This window comes from Suricata suricatta, chromosome 17 (assembly GCF_006229205.1).
Source record: "Suricata suricatta isolate VVHF042 chromosome 17, meerkat_22Aug2017_6uvM2_HiC, whole genome shotgun sequence".
In the NCBI taxonomy this organism is placed as follows: Eukaryota; Metazoa; Chordata; class Mammalia; order Carnivora; family Herpestidae; genus Suricata; species Suricata suricatta.
Genome location: NC_043716.1, coordinates 45,899,797 through 45,921,841, shown reverse-complemented (window position 1 = coordinate 45,921,841; position 22,045 = coordinate 45,899,797). Strand labels below are relative to the sequence as shown.

The 22,045-nt window shown below is 48.5% G+C and overlaps 1 protein-coding gene across 1 annotated transcript in view; it reads left to right on the top strand.

Annotated features, from left to right (window-relative positions):
• The window catches only part of PRKCA (protein kinase C alpha), a 381,700-nt gene that overhangs the window by 276,055 nt on the left and 83,600 nt on the right, over positions 1-22,045 (top strand). Inside the window, exons 6-8 of the mRNA XM_029927074.1 lie at positions 17,284-17,440; positions 18,495-18,629; positions 18,885-18,981. Of these exons, the coding sequence (XP_029782934.1) occupies positions 17,284-17,440; positions 18,495-18,629; positions 18,885-18,981 (389 nt within the window). The remainder of the gene's footprint in view (positions 1-17,283; positions 17,441-18,494; positions 18,630-18,884; positions 18,982-22,045) is intronic.

The window sequence follows — 22,045 nt, the reverse complement described above, 5'->3', positions numbered from 1 at the left end:
ATGATGGAGCCTGGAGATCATTCATTCCCAAAGAAGACTCATTTCCCTCATCTCTTTGCCCCGGAGGGAGGGGGATCACCTCACTGTGGCTCCACATTTTAGCGAGTCCCTTTATCTTAATTCTTTGCAGAAGCATCATCCAAAACCTGATCCGCCTGTCTTTCAGGTGATCTGCAGGTGGTAGAGGAGCGGTGTTTACCTGAGAGCAAGTTCTTAGCTGCGGATCTGTGGCCCATCTGTGGCGGGTGACCCCCACGCCAGCTGCAGGGGGTCGGGGAGACCTCCAAAAGTAACATGCAAGATTCTGTATCTGCGTCCTGGGAGGGAGGGCAGCCATAGCCATCATCTTCTCCAACGCATCCTGCCATCCTCCGAGTTGAGGAGTTACTTCTAGGATGAAGGACCTTTTACAGCCTAATCAGTATCCAGACTAGGAACCCAGAACTTGGGGTATAGGTGATACCTTGAAAACAAAGGCATAATACCTGCTGTGAACATGAATTTGCAGGCAGCCTATGTTGGAAGTGGAAGGAATCTTAGAGGTTTCCTAGGCGAGCCGACCCCATTGCATTCCGGACAGATGGCGTGCTCCCCTAGAGCCTGACCAGGAAAGCGAGGGTGGGCTGAGCAGTAACGTTAAAACTGGGGGTGGAGGGGCCAATGAGATGATGTGGAACTGAGTTCAACAGACCTAGCCTTGGCCTGTAAAGGACAGACCCTAGCGTGCCAGCACATTGAAAATCCACCCACAGAGTGACAAGGTGGCTGCGTGGAAGCAGGACTGGAGTGTTTGCCAGGAGAAATGATGGTCGGCAGCTTAGATTCAAGCCGAGAAAAGCCGAGAGAAATTTGCTCCTCTTCCCATTCACCAGACTTTCTAGGAACAGTGGAGTTCCAAGATCTACTTAAGGAGTGAACACGTTTCTACATTGAATTAAGGCGCCCAGCTGCAATGCAGAGGTTCCTCTTGTGTCCCTCAGAAGTGTAAGAAAGACCTAGAAAAAGACAGAAACCCACTGCTGAGACTGACAACCACTTCAGTCTTAGAGAAGTTTCTCCTATTAGCCTCCTGGGTCTGCATTAAAAAAAAAAAAAAAAGGTATCTGTGGTCTGGTCTTCCTTAGTGGATGACACGCAGCAAAGCCCCATGCTCCTGAAGGAAAGCAGGAAGGTTCTCGATGTCTCCCCCTCTTCTCAGAGAAGCTGGGTCCTCGCCAGAGACAAACCTGGCAGGCAGCCCTTCGATTTCAGGCAGCCAAAATCCTGTTCTCTCTGGTCATCCCACACAGCGTACCTTCCAAAAGAAAAATAAAAAGGATTGGCCATAGGAAAGGACTGATCTTGGTGGATTATGTCCTGAGGGTCATGAGCCCTGTGTGTGAAGCACACACACGTGGATGCATGTGGAGATATGAAGAACTTGAATGTCCATCAAACGGACGCCATTGGCTCACCGTCCATGTGATTATCCTGCACTGTGACAGGGATGTGACCTCACCTAGGTCCAGCACATCCATTTGAGTGCCAGGCTAGTTTGTTTGGTTTTTTTAATGTTTTTGTCAGAGAGTGAGTGGGGGAGGGGCAGAGAGAGGAAGAATGAGAATCCAAAGTGGGCTCTATGCTGACAGCAGCGAGCCCGGTGCAGGGCTCCGACTCTCACACTGTGAGATTATGACCTGAGCCGAATCTGGATGGTCAACCGACTGAGCCACCCAGGCGCCCCGAGTGCCAGGCTGGTTTTGAGGGAAGAGAACTCACCAGTATCCAAGTAGACAGTGGACAGAGCCAATGGGGAATCTAAACATAGCGTCCTTTGGCAAACACCACGTCTGGATATAGCTTTCCTCATATATCCCTCTGGATATAGCTTTACTCGTTTTGCAAGTGAATAAAGAAGGAAAACATACACATAATACGTAACCCATTTAAAATATATATTGAGGAATAAAGGAAAGGAAGTATCCTGAAGAGCATGTTTAAAGATGAATTGCTGAGGGGGCAAGGACTACAAAAACATCGTTAGCGAAAACTGTATAAACTTCTGTAGAATGCAAGAATACAGCATCTCTGGAAAACAGGAAGCCCTTTGAGCAAAAAGGTTGAAACGTGAAGAGGATGTGACTTTCTTTTTTTTTCTTTTTCTTTTTCTAATAACATCAGGGTTTACAAGGAGGCAGGCAAGATGAAATGCTTGCAAACAAGTTAAAGTTGCAGCAACATGGTTAAAACCATCATGGACCAGTAGGAGCCGAGGTGGCACTGCAGAAAATCAGACGAGTGCTGTGGAAGAATCCTGAGGGGCTCTTTCAGAACGCAGGGAAAAGCGCAAAATGATGGTAAAGAGAGAGAGGATAATACAAATGGAAGACTTAGATCAGGAGATGACTTGAGATTCATCGTGTTTATGCCAAGGATGAGAGAACAAAGATGGAAACAGGAAGCAGTGACTCCATACGATAGGAACACATTTATAAACCGTTCAGACTGAAGGGAATGAACTCTATGCCGGCAGAAGTAATGAAGGGGAGTCTCCAGCTAGAAACATTCTAGAGCATTCTTTTTTTTTCAAGTGTTTATTTAAATGCCAGTTAGTGAACATACTGTGTACTATTAGTTTCAGGTGTAGAAATTAGTGATTCATCCATTCTAGAACATTCTTAATCACAAAGCAAACAAATGGCTTCCCTTCAGGATATACAGGTTACGTATAAGAAAACAAAAACCAAGTTGGCGTTAGACTTCTCATTGTACACAGGACTTAGTTTGAGAAGGAAAAAAAGCATCACAGAAGCTTTGAGAAGCAAAGTTTGTTGCGCCAGAATTTCTCACCCGCCCCCCCAAATTGCCATTCACATAGCCTATTGTCAGATATGTAAGGGCTCAAAGCATACATCCCCCAATGTGCCTTTCTTGAAAGTCATTCAAAGGCAAGCTGAACAGAACTACTACCTGCTTCAGGTTCTCTCTCCCTCTCACTTTGCCCCTCTCCCCCTTTTGTGTGCTCTCTCCAAAAAAAAATAAAATACGTAAAATCAGCTAAACATACTAATGTAAAAAATAATTATTAAAATCTATGCATTGTATAAGAAGATTAGGCATCCCAAATTCCAGATAAATCTGTGGTAACAAAAAATGGGGAATGGGAATAAGGTAGTAGACTGCCCAGGCAGAGGTCCTCACACACTAGAGGGAGGGGTCAGAAGACTATTTCATTCTTTGATGATCTGAGAAATGCAGAAGAAAAACAAGGACAAATATTTTTTTTACATAATCATCGGTAGCATTAAAGCAAGGTTTTGTATTTTTTCTGTAATTCCTGGAAAAGATGAATGCAAACAAAACAGTGTAACAAAAGACTGAAACAAGTTATAAGCAGGCAGAAGAGTGACAATAAGTGAAGACACGGGCAGCAGACAGCAGTTCAGCGTGGAGGTTAAGAATGTACTGGAATCTGGGGGCTCCTAGCTGGTCAGTAGAGCATGTGATTCTTGATCTCAGGGTTATGACTTCAAGCTCCATGTTGGGTGTAGAGGGGTGTCTGGGTGGCTCAGTCAGTTAGCGTCTGACTTCGGCTCAGGTTATAATCTCAATGGTTCATGAGATTGAGTCCCATGTCGGGCTCTGTGCTGACAGCTAGCTCAGAGCCTGGAGCCTGTCTTTAGATTCTGTGCCTCCCTCTCTCTCTGGCCCTCCCCTGCTCGCGCTCTCTCTGTCACACACAAAAAAATAGAATAAGCGTTAAAATTTTTTTTTAATTTTAATATTCAGTATGCCCAAGTGTCATGTTTTGGGGTGGCATGTCCTAAACCCCATCAGCCTAAAGCAAATGATTCACAAACCTAAGAGAATAGGCAGAGCTTTACTAGATGAAGAGCGAATAGCAGCTGAAATGGCAGTGCCCTTCACACCTGGATGGAAAGGCTTTCTTTTCAAACATGTGGAAATCTAGAACAGTGTGGAGCATAGGCTTGTGGAAAGAATTAACAAAGTCAAATATGATGCAGGCGATGATCTAATATAAACGAACCACAGCCACACAATCCAGTGGAGAAGATGGGCCTCCTTCCACAAATGTTGTTGGGAAAGTTGTCTAAACATTTGGAAGAAAAACTAAATTAGATCTTGCCTCACACTGCACACCAAAATAAATTTCAAGTGAATTTAAAAATTACAAAAAAAGATAATAAAAGAGAACATAAGTGAATATCTAGCTAATGTCAGGGTAAGAATTTTTTAAATGTAAAAGGGGGCACCTGGGTGGCTCAGTTGGTTAAGCAGCCAACTTCAGCTCAAGTCATGATCTCACAGTTCATGGGTTCAAGCCCTGCATCAGGCTCTGTGCTGACAGCTCAGAGCCTGGAGCCTGCTTCAGATTCTGTGTCTCCCTCTCTCTCTCTGACCCTCCCCTGCTCATGCTCTGTTTCTCTCTGTCTCAATAATAAATAAAAAGAATTTTTAAAAAATAAAAGAAATGTAAAAGAAATGGAAGAAATAAAAAGGGAGATGTTTGACAGACGTAACTGTCTAGAAACGCAAGTCCCTGTGTTTGTAGACGCATCGTGAGTGAAATCTAAATGCAATTTGCAGCATCAGGACAAGGGCTGTCATCATTCAGTGAGTGACAAAATTCTTCGACACCCTGTGGAAAACTTGTGTGAGGAGTTAAGTCAAAGAAAAAGAAAGAGCAATGACCAAAATAACCATATGCGAAGTGAACAAACAAGAATTCCAACCTGAAAAGCAATCAGTGAAGCCAGAATTACACTGTTGTTATTTTTTTTTTTTTTTTTTACTTTACTCATCATACCCTTTGGCAAGACTTTGGTAGGACTTTTTGAGGAGTCATTTGGTGACCCATGTTGAGAGTCTTGAATGATTTTGTATCCTTTGATTTCACTCCTAAGAATGTGTCCTAAGGGAAAGCTTCAGAAATGCAGATGAGTATTTGTGCATGAAGGTCAGTTGCTGTGTTATTTACAGAGGTGAATTTTAACTACACAGATAGCCCCAAACAGGGAACTGGTTAAATAAATTATGCTATAAAGCAGGACATTGGGCTTTTAGAATGTTTTCAAAGCAAGCCTTGTTATGCTATAAAGGCAGGATGTAAAACTGGGTTCATAGATACAAATTCTGTAAAAAATAAAAATAATTATTTCAGTAGAGCTACATGCAGAGCAAAAGGCCTGGCAGTAAATACACCAATATGCCAACAGTAGTCTCTCCTACAGCGGAAGTGTAGCAGATCTCACTTTTCCTCTTTATAGCTTTCTGTAGGGGACGCCTGGGTGGCTCTGTCGGTTGAGTGTCCAACTCTTGATCTCAGCTCAGGTGGTGATCTCACTGTTCATGAGATCAAGCACCACGTCGGGCTCTGCGCTGGCAGCGTGGAGCCTTCTTGGGATTCCCTCTCTCCCTCTCTCTCTGCCCCTCCCCTGCTTGCTCTGTGTCTCAAAATAAATGAACTTTCAGAAGTATATATATTTCTTACATATTTAAATTTTTTGTATAATGAGTGTATCTATCACTCTCACGAGAAAACAAAGAATATTTTTTTAAATCTTCCCATGTTTGCCCAAAAGCATTTCAGTTTCCCATACCCTGGAAAGAACTGTGTTTCTCACAACCATATTCCATTCTTTTCAGAACATCAAGGTTATAGAACTTTAATAGGAATTTTTATTGTCCACTACTTTAAGAGAAAAAGCAGTAAAGTATTTATGATCCTTTTTCAAGGACCGAGTGTTACTTTCTCATCTCAGACCATAATCCTCCAAATTCTCTTTCATAAGTTTTATCCCAGTGGCACTTTGAAGAGTTGCTGGCTCCTGTTTTCAATGAATGGCCATTGGGTTAACAGGGACACAAACTACATCCTTATCACCACATAGTCTCACCAATGCAACAGAACATTGAATAAATAGGTCCTAAAATGTGAGATTACTTATATCCCCGAGTCCAGATTTACGTGTGGGTTATGTGTAGATGGACGGGAATGCTGAGTAGGTATATTTTGAGTGTATCTTATTCTTTTGAGTCTTTGTCAATAAAGGAACAAATATCACTAAAATGTATGGATCACGTTTTCCTAACAGGAAAAGGATCACAATTCGAATTCTGTAAGATTGAACACAGATGGTATCAGCAGACTGGACACAGCATAATAGCACAAATGGACTCCAAGACTCCATTTTGTTCAGAGAATCACAGTCCACTGTTAACTCGGTCCAAAGTCATTCACCGTCATTGAGGACACCTTGGCGTTTTATTTCTGAAATCTTGAGAAGTTCTACACAGCCCTTTCTCCCTGCACTCTCTGTTTTCCCTGAAAGTTGAAGCTATGCTATATGCCCTCTAGTCTTTCTGGACTCGGTGACTCTTTCTTCAAAACATCTAACATTTTTTTTAAAAAAGTATCTGACTCCTTTTGGCCTGCTAGGTTTTTCCTGGTCTCATAGTCCCTCCAAATGGACGCTTTTTGTACTGCAACCAAAAAATAAGCACTCGCCTTCCTGTCTGCGTTAGCTTTTCAGCCAAATAACAAGAATCCATTGGGCACTCGTGGGTTTGCGTTGCCCAGTGCTGACCCTGGGGGAGTCACCCAGTAGGGTGTGACGCGGCCCTTGCTTTCAAGTTGCCGTCGGGCTGTACCTCTGGTGGCCCGAGCTGGCTATAGAGCAGAAGGTCAGAGAAGAGGAGTCTTGTGCCAAGACAAGGACCAGCAGCATAGGAATAGATGGCGGTGTGTGTGCCCCGGTGGCCCAGGGATGGGGCTGCAAGGTGCCAGAAGCACAGGACAGGGGTGGGGTGGAGATCCACATATTTAGCAAACAGTCACTGAGTACTACCAGGTGCTGTGCTAGGCAGTGGGGAGTTAAAATAACTAGTAGCAAAGAGACTGGCCTCATCAGTGTGGAAGGGGGGCCTTTGGGGCTATGTAGGTAGTAGATGTGACAGGTTGAGTACAAATAACATAGTTAGCCAGTCCGAACCAACGCCAGCTCTTGAGTCTTGCCACCGGGCACCAGGTGAACGGACCAGAGCATGGAGTGTCTCTAAAATTTGGGCAGAAATATTAAAGTACATGATAAGGAATACAGGCTGTTGTCATCTTTTGTATATTGGAAGCCTCAAAAATACAGTGTCACTCAAGTGATGATTGAAAAATCTCTCAGTTCTGTTTTGTCTGTGGGAGAAGAACGTGCCGTTTCATTTCTTCTAGCTCAATGGTTCTGTGGGATCAGTCTGAAGCGCAGTGGGGACCCGTAGGGCCGTCACCATGATCAGGTCTCATCTGTCCTGTCCAGTCTTCAGTGGTGCCCGTTGGAAGTTATTTCCTTTGGCCAGCCTGCGCCCAGCGGCTCACGGTCACGGCACCCGTGTTCATGCTAGTGGAGAAAATACGCCCCAGGCGCCGTGGCCACGGACAGACCACCTTACCGACACCTCCTGTCCTCCAGTTGTTCTCAGCCAGTTTCCACTCCCCTTTTTCTAGGACCTCTCCCAGTCCCCAGACCTCTTCCACCCCTGGCCGAAAGCAGGGAATCCACCAAGAGAAATGCTGACTGTCCCCTGCACGCAGGTTCTGGAAGGGTGTGGAGAAAGGGGGAAGGTCCCTCAGTCCTTGGAGAATGCAGGGCCTCTAAGGCATGCCCCAAAGAGTCCTCAGCTCACGCGCATCACTGCCCTACCATAGAAACTGTGATGGGGCACTATCGGGGCTTACGGCTCCAGGAGAAGAAAGACTCTCTCACCTGAGTTTTAGGGGGGCTCTGTCTGCCACTCAGTCAAAACTCATGCACAGCAGCAATGTGACTCGGGAGCCGCTCCTCCCAGAGGTTGCCGAGGGCCCTTCCTCTGTGGTGGTCCTTCTGTGCCGGCCTGATGGCCTTGCCAGTCCAGACTTGTCCGCCATCACCTGTGATGCACTGCACCTGTGCCAGGGTCTGCCAGTCTGCCTGGTTTGAGGGGTTCCAACTCAGAGCCCCTAAGCCCGGAACTTTGCCTATTGCTAGACAGCTTGGCCACCCCCGACACATCTCATGGGAAGGGCGTTCGAGAAATCCTGTTCCGGAAGCAATCTGTCACCCCGCCAGTTCCCCATCCACGCATGCCAAGCCGTTCTGGCTTCTGGTGTAGAACTGACTTGTGGCAACGTGAGGAAGCTGGCAGCTTCTCAGACACGGCTTTCTCCCTTGCACCGCCGGCAGGAGAGGCCTCGAGTCACGGTGAAAACAGACCTTGAGAACAGGGTGTTCTTCCTAGTCATGTGACCTGGAAAGTGTAACCCAGAGGAAACACAAGAACTCGGTGATGTGGCTGAACTACCGCGCCATTCTGAGCGAGCGCAGTGAGGGGTTTTGCCCTTTTTCCATCTGATCCTGCCCGTCGGGCACGTGAGATGCTCCTGAACTGAGCACACAGGCTGTCAGGAGAGAAACTGTCAGCAGGAGAAGCCCTTGGCTCCGGCCAGATGAACTAGTAAAGCAGGGGCGTGTCCCGCGCCCAGCTCTCCTCTCACAGGTTGGCTTCTGTGCGTCCCACGGCCCCTGGGCACACATTCCTGTGAAATTCCAATTTCCAAGCAGCTGTTGCATAATTAAAGAACGGTCCCACTGATGCCTTAGCGGGCTCACCATTTGCACCGGGTCCCCTGGTGGAACCGAGGTGTGGAACAGGCTGGAGGGGCACAAACAAGGTAGGGCTGGCCGTTTGCAGCAGCTCCTGGTCAGATCAGATGCTCCGGGAAGGAGGCTGTGAATCGGGTTTCCTGGGAGGGTAGGCGGCTCCACTGAAAACGCTCAGCGCACCTGAAAGAAAGTGCGAGCAAGTACACCTGAGAGGTGTCGGCTTCCGGCTGTCCTGAGACAGGAGAGGACAGCGACCAAGAACAATGACCCATCTTGTTCCTGGTGGGAGACACACCCTCTCCTCACCTCCGGCCCACCGACCCCTCTCAAGCTTTAGGACAAAAATCGGAGTTCAAGAGGCTCAAATTAAAGCAGAAGCAGCTGGAAGGAAGTGGCGACTTGACCAGGAAGTAGAGCCTTCTGTCCCACGTCACTTTCTCCTCGGTGTGTTGTTGAGATGGTGAGGCGGTATTGGTTCTGTGTCAGGGTTCAGAAAACAACGGCTCGAGGACGGATGTGGCCCTCAGCCTGTGGTTGTTTTAAATGACGTTTTATTGGAGCACAGTGCGTTCACTGGCACCTTCTGCTCTGTGCCAGCAGGCTTGGGTAGTGGTGATGGCTTTCTGGCCTGCAGAGCCTGGAGTATCCGTGATCGGTTCCTTTGTAGAGGTTTGCTCTCCTGTTCTGCACTAACACCTGCACCTGAAGGCAGAGGCCGAAGAGAGAGGAGTGCTCAGCCCCAGACTCAAGACCCCTTTGCTCTCTTGACTCCATCGCTTACTAAATAACCAACCTTGAGCAAGTTACTGAACATCCTGGCCCCTCAGTTCTCTTCTCTGGAAAATGGGCATCCGAGTCATTACTTCCCAGGAGCGCTGTGAAGGTTAGGTGAGCAGGTGTTGTAAGAAACCTGGAAATCTGGCCATAAATCTATCTATTCTTTTTATCAAAATAGAATCACATATCATAAAATTCACTCTTTTGAAGTGTACAGTTTAGTGGTTGCTGGCATATTCAACAAGATTGTGCCACCGCCACCACTAAGTCCAGATCATTTTCAACCCCCTCCCCAAAAAAGGAACTCCTGAATGATACCCATGGTGGGCTAAATAGTGACTGTACGGAGGTATCCGGTCCTAACCTTGTGATCTACAAATGTGAGTTTATTTTGAAGAAGAAGGAGGAGGAGGAGGAGGAAGAAGAAGAAGGAGGAGGAGGAGGAGGAGGAAGAAGAAGGAGTGTCTGTAGGTATGAGGGGTGTGCAGAATCTTAAGATGGGGAAATGATTCAGAGTCGATGTGATCACTTAGGTCCATATAAGAGAGACTTTCTGGCATTAAACTTCTGTTCACCTTTGATCGTATCTTTATAAGACATTCTGGGTCTTAAAAGTTCCTTGAAAGAAGGTGCTGTGGCTGTCTAATAATTATCAGAATTCTCTGGGTTTGCGTGAAGATACTGCTCATGGATTGGAGAAGCTTCCATCGCTTCTATGGCCTGATGTTAAACGACACTAGGTTCTTTTGACTGTAGACACTACACTGCATCATTCACCTTCCGCACTTGCCTGGCCCCCCCGCCCCCCAACATTTTTGCATTCCCATTACTTTTGCTGTTGGTAACTTCACACAAAGAAGAGTTTGTATGGTGGTGTTTTTCTGTAGGGCCAGAAAATGTAGTTTTTGCTTTCGCATGATGTGGGGTAGGATTGTAACATTCTGTTAACTCTTATTTTTGCCGTGGAGCAAGGGCGGAGGTGGCGGGAGGGTCACGCGGTCAGCACACACTGAACAGTCCTGACTTCTGCAGCAAGTCTTTGTTTCGAGCCTTTGTCCTTACTGTTCGCTTTTAAAACAGAAGCCATGCATGAGGGTGCTTGAAGAGAGGGGGAAAAAGACACTAAAAATAGAGGATTATTTTCTAAAGCAAAACATAATCATTTGAAGGGCCACGCTGTCCTTGAATTTGGAGGCACTTGACTGTTTTGTGCTTCGCTGAGCAATGTTCCCATACAGATTTGAACTCTGTTGAGCAGGGTGACTGCGGGTCAGTGAAGACAAGTCCATCTGCGGGCAGAGGGGTGGCCACCCATGAGGCTTTCAGTGTATGTCGTGCGTGAATCCTTCAGAGCTCCCATGAGCCCTGTGCCTAGTCAGTGTGCCCTAAGGCAGCCTCAGAGTGAGGTTGAAAAGCCACAGGGAGGCAGGGAGGGCGTGCTGAGGATACCATGGATGGCTTCTCCGGTATTGGCCCTGAGACGGCTCTTATGGTAGGTGGTGAGCTCCGGGCGTTTATTATTATACGCCATACTCTATGCTACATATATTTTCTTATGTATATTTTCTGGATCAAGAGACCATCTGGACCATTCTTTGAATGGATCAAAGATTGTACTGATTTTTTTTTTTTAATCCCAAGCTATTTAGAACAAGTTGGAGCTGACTCTTGAACTCTGGCCTAACCCTGAGGTCTGGAAATTCCAGCCCCACATGAACTGTCCTTTTAAGATGTCAGATTTCCTTACCCTGAGAAAGCAGCCCTGCCTCCTGGACGAGCCAGGAGGCCTGCACGATGATGAGAAAGACCGCAACCACATATTAGTGTGGTCGTTAGTAATGATGGCAAATGCTTCCATTTGTTCCAGATTGCCTTCTGAATGCTTTGCAAATACTAATTCCCTTAGTCTTCACAACAGCCCTATGAAATAGGCACTATGATGAACAAACTGATGAGTGAGGTAAGTTGTCTGAAGTCATACAGCTAAAAAGAGGTAGAGCAAGGACTTGAACCCAGCTGCCCACACTGGTGGCCTCTGCATTTCAGTGGCCTCTTGAGAAGTCAGCTGCCACCTGCAGCCTCTTTCCAACTAAAGTGAGCCTGACTGTCATTGAGTATCTTCAGACGCACATTAGGCAGTCACCTGACTCCAGTGTTTGTGGGGATGGCAGCCTCTTCCTGAGAGCACAGCAGTCGCCTCTACCTCCCCCACATCAGTCATGCCTTTGGCAAACCCCTCGCTTCCTTCCCAAGTATTGGCTGTTCCATCTCCCAGAACGTGCCTTTGGTGGAGCTTCCCGTCTGGGCCAGGCTGCCTCCCAGCTCTTGATGAGCCGGCCCGTGTGCTGAACGCTCACTCAAAACTCACACGTCGGGGCGCCTGGGTGGCTCAGTCGGTTAAGCCTCCAGCTTCGGCTCAGGTCAGATCTCACGTTCGTGGGTTCGAGCCCCGCGTCAGGCTCTGTGCTGACAGCTAGCTCAGAGCCTGGAGCCTGCTTCCGGTTCTGTGTCTCCCTCTCTCTCTCTGCCCCTCCCCCTCTCATGCTCTGTCTCTCTCTGTATCAAAAATAAATAAAACATTAAAAAAATTAAAAAAAAAAAAAACTCACACGTCCCGGGCTTGCCCAGCCATCGATACCGTATCTCTGAGGCACCGTGGAGGTGTTTTTCAACCTTCATAGTCTTATTCAAATGGATTGTGTCCAGAAATGATACCTTACATAATTAGGAAATTATATAACCTTTTAACCCAGGCTGGGTTTTCTTTCTTTCCTCAGTTTATTTATTTTGAGAGACAGACAGACACACAGGAAGAGGGGCAGAGAGAGAGGGAGAGAGACTCCCAAGCAGGCCCTGCATTGCCAGTGCAGAGCCCAGTGCGGGGCTCCAACTCACGAACCATGAGATCATGACCTGAGCCGAAATCAAGAGTCAGACGCTTAACCAGCTGTGAGCTCCCCGGGCACCACCCCTTCACCCCTGCCACCAAAGGCTGGTTGCACTTAATGCTGGGCTTGACAGCAGATCCCTTCAAAAAACAAAAACCAGTACCTCAAGCCAAAAGATGGTGCTAGAACTCATATTCTATATTCCTATTCAAGTGCTGGGATTATAGAACAGGTTTGGTTCTGGAGTGGCAGCGCCAGGGCGCAGACATCCTCCTCGAGTGGATGTGTCCTTCTCACAGAAGTTGCAGAACCATCACAGACGCCCGGAGTGGGGGGAGCGTTCCCCCCGCGTGCGGTCCACGGGGCGCCAGGCCCACTGGGTGAGTGCTGCAGCCGCGAGTGGGCCAGGGACGTGTTGCTTCTGCACCGCTGTGTTTAGAGACCCGCGGCCTCTCAGAACTTGAGCTGCCTTGGGGCGCCTGAGTGGCTCAGTCGGTTAAGCATCCGACTTTGGCTCAGGTCATAATCTCAGGGTTCGTGGGTTCGAGCCCTGTGTCAGGCTCTGTGCTGACAGCTCGGAGCCTGGAGGCTGTCTTCGGATTCTGTGTCTCCCTCTCTCTCTGACCCTTCCCTGCTCACACTGTCTCTCTCTCTTTCTCTCAAAAATAAATAAAAACATTAAAAATTTAAAAAAAACACGAGCTGGCTTCATAGCGCTTGACCCCTCCCCCCCAAAGAATCTCGTTCTCAGTAGTTTATACAGTAGCAGATTTTTTTTTTCCTGTCTTAAGTCTGGGGGTCAAAACAATGTGGTTCTTGCGTAAGATGAGAGGCTAGAAATGAGCCGTGGGACCTGAGCTGGGTCTCTTCTTGGACCCACTGTGAAAGGCTGCCCTTTCTTTGTGCCTCAGACAACATGCTTCCCATGCATGGGCTAGGACTTTCACTCGTACTTGAAATGATTTCTGAAGGTGCTGAGCTGATATTAGAAAGATTTAAGTTAACTCGGTGAGAAAGTTACTCCTCTTTCAGTTTCCCTTCATTCTTGGTTGTAAGGTTTGGAGGAAGGCTCCATCCGGGGCTGGAATATCCCTAATGCTCAACCCTTGTTAATTTCCCCTTTGGAAATAACATCAGGCCTCTGGCACCTGCCGGAAGTAAGGAACCCTGTTAGATTTTCATTATGTTTATTTTTATGGTTCCTTTCTCCCTGTAGCAGACAGTCTTGGTTTTCCATTTGCCATAGTGATACATTTCCTTTTTAAATGTTGAGTGTGAAAAAGTGAAATTTTGTTTATTTCTATTCTATGATTTTTTTAATATTTATGTATTTTTGAAAGAGAGAGAGGGAGGGAGACAGAGGATCTGAAGCAGGCTCCAGGCTCTGTGCTAACAGCTCAGAGCCCAATGCAGGGCTGGAACTCACGAATCGTGAGCTCATGCCTTGAGCCTAAGTCAGATGCTTAACCGACTGAGCCACCCACGTGCCTCTATGATTTTTTTAAAAATCTGAATAACATATGGAGTCCTCAAGAGATGCCAGTGCTGCAGTTCAAGGGACCACCCTCCAAGAACCACTGCCAGGTGCTTTGAATGGCTTCCAGTAATAGTCACCTGAGAAGCTTTGAAGATGCTTCTCGGCCTCAGCCTGGACCAGTTAAATGGGACTCGGTGGACGGGGGGGGAGCATGCATCAAGTATATGACTGGAACATAGCAGCTGAGGCGTTGAGGTGTCACCCCGCTGTCCCTAGCCACCATCTGCACCTGTGCGGGGGAAGCATCCGCACACCCTCTGACCCTGCATGCAGATTGCATCTTCTTCTTTCTGTCTCCTGCCTCCCGCCCCTCACATCCACAACCCCCCTTGTTTTGCTCTTCTTTTCTCTTCCTAACTTCCCCACACCTCCTCCTCCAGTCCTGCTTCTTAGGTTAAGACCTTGCAGGCATCATGCACTAAAAAATCTCCGCCTCGTACTGTCCTTCACAGCATTTGCTTTGCCAGTTGGTTAAGTTTCAGTCCAGTTTCTGAAGATCTGAAGGCTTTAGGGTTGTGCTCTCTGCCAGCAACTTGTATCAACAATGATGATGATAGTTGTTATTGGGCTCTTACTGTGAGCCTGTCACTGTTCTGAGCACTTTGAATTTATGAACTTACATAATCTTCCCTGGAACGGGCGGGGCGGGGGGCGGGGGTACCCTGCTGCAGATAAAGAAACTGAGGCACCGAGACACTAAATATCTTGCCCAGTGTTATACAACCACCAAGTGGCAGAGCCAGAATTCAAAGGCAGGCAGCCTGTCCCCAGAGCCCACGTTCTGAGCTGATGGGGACCCCAAGTCCGTTGCTCGCAGTCGTGACTCGGGTGCCCTGGCGTGTGATGAGTCAGCTGCACATCAGGCGGGCTACTCTCCCCTGCAATGGGAAATTGAAATTTGGACCCACTGTCTACTTCAATGACATTTGGAATTGATAACTCTCTTTATTTTCCACTTCAATCATACGCGCTCGCTCGGTAGGAAGCCCACAGCTGTACATCCCATTAAGATGATAACTCATCACCATTCAGAAGAGATCCGCCGTAAGTGATGTTGTGTGTGCTGCCTGCCAGGACCAGAAGCTAGATGAAAACGGCAGTGCCCATCCTCCTCCTGTAGCTGACGGTCCTCTGAGCAGCCTCTGTGGTCCCTCATTAGTTGAACTGAGATGTAGCTTCAGTGTTAGACATTCCGGGGCTTTAGTGCCTTTTCAAAAGTATCTGACTCTCATTCCAGTGCTTAATTGGAGAGAGACCTTTGGCCCCTTCGCATTCCTTGTGGGACAGCTCTATTTTTACGCTCCAACTTTTCATCTCTTGTGGTCCTTGGGTTGCTGTTGTAGGAGGCTGGGTCTTCTGCGTTGCACTAAAAAACCTTCTGCATGAGCTTGAGAGAATTCTCAGGCAGTCAGGTCCCCTGGAGACCTTCTGTCCCACTGACGATTTTGAAACTGGGCAGTGGGACTAGGCACGGTAAGCTCTCCTGTCACAGTGTCTTTTTCCCCCTCCATTTTCCAAACCACAAACTTATACAAGCACGGCGTGTACATTATTTCATGCACCTCCCCCACCAACCCCGTACCCCTGGGACTGAGCCCCTCTTCATCTTTCTAGGTGAAGAAGCAGAAGCTCAGGAACTTGGGTTTCCCAGTGCTTGGGAGCCCACGAGGGAGGCAGGATTTGAAAGCAGGCCTGCTAAGCCTGCTGCTTGCATGTTCTAGCCACCCCCAGGTGGATAAAGTTAGATACCATCTTGTGGGGGAATGCTTGGAAAGCATAAGTGAATATGGGGAACATGGGCCCGGCTTCTCTGTGGCTAGGAGATCTGGGCCAGCCCATCCCACCCTCAGACCATGTGAATACGGTCCTATTTGTCACCTGCCTGTGCTAAGGCTTCCAGACAAGGAGGATGTAAGGCTGTTGGCCAGCTGGCACAGGCTCTCAGCGTGTCCCCAGGCTGGTAACGGGCAATGCTGGTCTGTGACTTCTCTTAGGGCAGTGTCCAGGGACCCAGGGACCCAACATCGTTAGCATCCCCTATCCCCTGCTCTGTCTGTGCCCACTGCTAACTCCAGCACCTTCTTCTAAAATTCTAACAAGGACTGGCTTTCACAGTCAAGCTAAACTGGTCATCAGTACTAGACAAGAACAGCGTTTCCCCCAGCACTCCCGTGCGTCAGAATCAGGAAGCTCAGTGAACACAGATAGCTGCATCTGCCCCTAGAATCCTGACTCCGTGATGCTGATGCTGGTGGGCCAGGGGCCACACTGGGAGAGCCAGTGGGCTCTGGAGCCCAGTCCCAGTTTAGATGTGTCCTCATGGGGTCTGGCTCATTCAGGACCCTGACGGTGGGAAGTTTCAGCCACGTTGGGAAGGATGCCTTTGGAAGATGGTGTGGAAGCCATTTGGGGGAGGCAGGCTCAGGCTTCTGTCCCTTCTTACTGTAGCAAGAGATAATGACCTATCTCATTTACATGCAGTGGCTTCGCCCATTTCCACAGAGGGAATACCACCCCACAAGCTGCATCTCTGAGCGTGCCTCCCTCCGTGGACAAAATGGCCTTTCCTCCTCATTATTTTGGATTCCCATAGGAGTGCTTCTCAGTCTAAGATGCGTGTCAGAATCATCTAGGAGTCTTGTTAAAATGAGAATTATGGATTGGGAATTTGGGGGCAGGACCCACATGACAGATTGCACACACCTGATGGGCACACAGGTGGTGTCCCAGGTGCTGCTGGTCTGTGGACATGCCGTGCGTGTCACGGAGCAAGACGGAGCACACGTGGGGGCGTATTCTGTATCACAGCTGCACGCACCCCACATTCTCACTCCTGCTGCACAGGAGTGTCACCTGGGGAGCTTTTCAGAACCTGCGCCACACCCCTCAGAGCTTCTGGTTTCGTTGTGAGCACTGGAGTTTTTGAACCCCTTTTCCAAGAGATTCCAACGTATGCCCAGGTGGGAAATGGCTGGCCTTTATGGAGGAAAGATAAATCCTTGTCAAAGCTCAAGTAACCCAGTGCCGTGGGCTGGGCTGGCTGGTGGCATGGGGGCAGGGCACGCACCAGTTCCGGAGAAGGGCTGCAGATAGCACCCGGGGATCTTATTTAAACACAGATTCTGTTTCAGCAGCTTTGGGGAGGGACCAGGCTGCTGCATTTCTAATACGAGGTGCACAGGGGTCACGAGTGCTGTTGGTCCAGGCTGATACGGAGTCTCAGGGTGCAACCACAGGGCCTGCGTGATGCCCATTATCTCTGGCAGCAATGACAGCGGGTAGCATTTCTCATATTGAAGATCAGAGGTTCCCGGTCCTCCCCTCTGCTCCCTTTAAGCACCATCTTGACGTCTCTGTCATTCTGCTTGGTCTGGGCACAGGGCACAGGGCAATACGGGTCAGTTCTCTTTTTATAACATTTGTGATGTCTTTTTTCCTTTTCTCTTCACAGTACGAGATGCAAAAAATCTAATTCCGATGGATCCAAATGGGCTTTCAGATCCTTACGTGAAGCTGAAACTCATTCCCGATCCCAAGAATGAGAGCAAGCAGAAAACTAAAACCATCCGCTCCACACTGAACCCCCAGTGGAATGAGTCCTTCACGTTGTAAGTGTTGTCCTCTCTTCTTGATTGAATTATCTCCCCACACCTCACAAAACCGCCCCCCTCAGCATGAGAGGTGACGAGGTGGGCTGATTGTAAATGCCTTTAAGCATCGCTCCATTACTAAGACTGTCCCAGACCACTGCTAAGGGCGGCTGCTCTCAGCCCTCTTTGGTGGGTGGTAATGTGGTTTACCAGGGGCTACGTAATGCAGGCCCCAAATTAGCATCAGTGCCTACCCTGTGCAAAAACACTTCTGTGTTAAAGATGGTGCCTAACAGTATAAAGTGCGTTCTACCTCTTGATGGACTTGAGTTGTTTGTTGGGTTAGGGGAAGGTAAGAATTTCAATAATAATTGTTAAAACCTGAAATGCTCTCGCCACTGAAATGGAAAAGTCATCCTCACCTTTCAACAGGGAAGACTTCTTGGAGGAGGTGACATTTAAAATGGGGTTTAAAGGAGTACCGGGATTTCAGAGGCAGGGATGGTAGAAGAGAAAGAAGGGAGGAGGCAGTGGGAGGAGGCATAAGATCATCAGGTGAGAGAAAGCACTGCCTACAGCTGAGCACACGCCGGTGGTGTTCTTTGTAGACCTGGACACAGGAAGTGGTTTTGGTGTGGACGACCACAGAGGGAGCTCTTTTGTGTAGAACAGAGGTTGGCAATCTTTGCCCTATAAAGGGCCGGATAGTGAATAGTTTAGACTTCATGGGCCATACAGTTTCCATTGCAGCCACACAACTCTGCTGTTCTCAAATCAAAAGCATTCATAGACAGTATGTACCCAAATGATCATGGCTGTTTTCCAATAAAACTTTATTTACAAAAACAAGCCCGGGCCAGATTTGGCCCATGGGCCCTACTTTGCCAACTGCTAGTCTGGAGCCTAGGCTGCCAGGGCCTGGTACTCTGTTGGCAGCAGGGAGCCGCAGGAAGAGAATTGAATATACCATTGTTTTTTTTTGAATGGCAGACGCCTATCATGGGCACATGGTGTCTCCCAGGAAACCACAGTCTAGATAATCTTGTGCATGTGCACCTGCACTCTTTTGTAGCAAATTGAAACCTTCCGACAAAGACCGACGGCTCTCTGTAGAAATCTGGGACTGGGATCGAACCACAAGGAACGATTTCATGGGATCCCTTTCCTTTGGAGTCTCGGAGCTGATGAAGATGCCAGCCAGCGGATGGTAAGATTGCCCAAGGTTGAATATGTCCATGTAAACCAAAGGTTAATAGTCTCCAAATGCCGGGGCCCTTAGAGATTCAGAAGACACACTGCCTTGGGTCTGAAATGACCGTCGACTATGAGGTTATCTGGCTGTAGTCTCACCACAGGACGCAGTGCAGAAACAGCCGGTCTAGAGGTGGAAAGAGAGATGTTGCTGAACCCGCAGGGGCCCAAACGCCACGTTCCTAACTCCTTCCTTCCGTGTCTCCCAAAGGTACAAGTTGCTGAACCAAGAAGAAGGTGAGTACTACAACGTACCCATTCCAGAAGGAGACGAAGAAGGAAACGTGGAGCTCAGGCAGAAATTCGAGGTGAGGATATCCGCGAGATGGCGGGAAGCGCCTTTGCTTAGGAAAGCTTGACCTCAGGCAGGGCCAGGGTTTTGTGGTCCCACCGCTGACAGACAAAAGGCAACTTACGTGTTCATCGTTTTCCAAGCTGTGTTCCTTCCTTTGCAAGCTGTGTTCACGTTCTAGGCCTGCTATCCTCTTAGAGAACAGAGATCAGAGCTATCCCAGAAATAAGCGTGGGTGATTTCTGCATGAGAAAGTGGTTGGCACATCCGTGGGGAGACGGGCCAGGTTCCAAGTGCAGTATCCTCCCTGGAAAGAAGGACTGTGCTGCCCCAAACGGCCGGGGACACCCTGGCACTAACTCGGGAGGTCATTTGTGTGTCATTAAGCACTCAGGCCGGCGTCTTCATTCTGGCTCCAGACCTTTAGAAAAGGCCAGCTCGTTGTCTCCTCCCCACTGAGGGTCTGTGTTTGCCTTCTCTCCCGGAGTCATCTGTCCTCTCTCCCTGTCCTGCTCTGTCCTCCCTCCCCTCCTCACTTCCCTCTTTTTCTTCTCCTCTCTATCCGTACTTCTCTTTACTTTCTGACATCTCCACTCTTAACGAACGCTCTTTTCTCTAAGCACCTGCCTTACTTTCCAGGTCACTGCTTTTAGTCTTTTCGGTTTCCTTCGACCACCTGCACTCTGGCTGTTGGAGGCGTTCATACAGCAGCCAGACCAGTCTGTAGCTGGTTCATTTCTTTGTGAACCTTTCTCTTCTTCAAGCTAATTAGGATTCCCGGAAGTTCCCGTACCCTGAAGAAACATACATACACAGACACACACAGACACACACACAGACACATGCACAGACACACAGACACAACACGTGTACAGATGCTTGAACTGTTACTGAAAATACTGACACTCATGAGGTGCCGATGGTCTTGTTTTCCTCCCCCTGTTGTTTCCTTCCCTCAAACAAAAGTCTGTCCTAAAGAAACACGTAGGTCGTATGGAGGTAGGACGGATCCCTAAGGACAAAAAAACAAATATGTTCTAAGGGCTTCGGTCAGGGTGGCGCGTGGCTGGCATGGACGTTGATGGCAGATGCTTACGGCCTGGGCCGAGCCCGGATGGCCTCAGAAGAGGAAAGGAGCCGTGCCTGAGATAAGTCAATGGCAGGGGACAGTAGGCCTTGGGACTGGCCGCAGTAGGGTGGGGACTGGGCGAAGCGGCAACCATGGGCCTGCGTAAAGGTGGCGGCCGCGGCTGCTCGGTGCCAGTTGGTTACTGCCTCACACGGATGAGGGCCCTGTGCTGCCAGGTCTCCGGGTCCCTCAAGAGAAGCCAAGAATCCAGATGTTTTGACACACCAGTGTCCGACTCCTTTCAATGTTGGCAGCTCGTTAAAACTCAGAGCTTGGTGTGGGTCAAACACACATCTACTGGTATAAATACAGGTAAAACTGAGCCAGTAGAAATCAGCTTGCAATCTCTGCTTCTAAAAAATATAGGGGGAAGTATATATACATATTTATAAATGTAATAATATATAATTAATTCGTGATATATATAAATATTTTATATCTATATTTCTATTTATAATGAAGTTGTTTGCAAAGGGGCCTTGTGGTATTTAGAGGCATTCAGGTGTAGAGATGGGTTAAGGCTTGGGGTGGCTTCAACGATCTACGCCAGGCAGAGCTGTTTTTCCATTTATGTTTCCCTTCGCTGCTTCATCAGCGACTCCCACCTCCACCCCGCCCCCCAGCTGAGGACAGGAGCCCCACCCCTGGCACCACACCACCTCTGTGAGGGCTAAATCCTTCCAGAGAGTTTTGGGCCACCGAGTACCGGCGCTACTCCTATGGCCCAGGCGGGGAAAGAGCCAAGACGCTCAGCGGAGCCTGGCAGAAATTCAAGCCGTAGTTGTAGATCGTCAGCCGTCCGCGGGCCAGGGTCTGCTGGTACAGAACACAGGTGAGGGCAGAATGGCCCCGGGGCGTCATGATGGTGCCGCTCGCGGAAGCATCTGAGACTTGGCTTTGCTGAAGGAGAAATATTGACCCACTTTTTAGGCTTCATTTCTTTGGCTTCCTGGTGAGTAACCTTCCTGTTTTTCTGGGTAGTGAGTCTAGCTTTTTATAAAGGTCAGAGTTCTAAACTCAAAAAGCACAAGGGGGCAGGTCAGAGGGCTTGAGGCCGGAATTGCGCTTCCCCTCGAGAGGCTGGTTAGAGGCCACGGGTGTCATGCTGGTCACACTTCTCCCTCCTGGCAATGCACTTTGCACTGGAGCTCTGCTAGCCCAAGGCCAAGTACAGCAGAGGGGTCGAGCCTCTGCTGTCCACCTTATATTACAGACTTCTGTGCTCAGAACACCCGCATGAGCTATATTCCAGCTTTTTCTTTAAGCATCTTTCAGCTTCCTTAGACCACACTGGAATTACATGAGCTCGTTTTACTGAGAATTGCAGGAGACCAGGCAGAAAGCCACTAGATGGTCATGTCGAGAAGATGCTGAGAATTTTATGGCAACCATTGTGTTGTATTAAAAAAAAATTTAATGTTTATTTATTTTTGAAAGAGAGAAGAGAGACAGAGTACAAGCCAGGGGTAGAGACAGAGAGAGGGAGAGGGAGACAAAGAATCCAAAGCAGGCTCTAGGCTCTGAGCCGTCAGCACAGAGCCTGCCACAGGACTCAAACTCGTGAACCTTGAGTTCATGACCTGAGCCAAAGTCAGACCCTCAACCAACTGAGCCACCCAGGTGCCCCTGTTGTGTTGTATTTTACGTGGACCGGAGATCCAGATCTGATTTCAGACAGGAGTCATCGTGTAACTAACAGTGTTCCATTGAGGTCTGTCAATTCGAGTCTTGCAGTATCTCCCAGAAGAAGCGTGTCAGGGCAGAAGGGTCACGTCCACTTGAGTGGGTCTGAGTGACAGGCAGCATTCCCAAACGGGGCTGCCACGTGGCACCAAGGTGCAGTTTGGGGGACCTTCTCTAACGCCCACCGTACCTCCTCCCTCTCCACCCCCAGCCATGGCATGACCACTTCCTGGCGCCCGCAGACTCCCCTCTCCGTGCACGTCTCTCC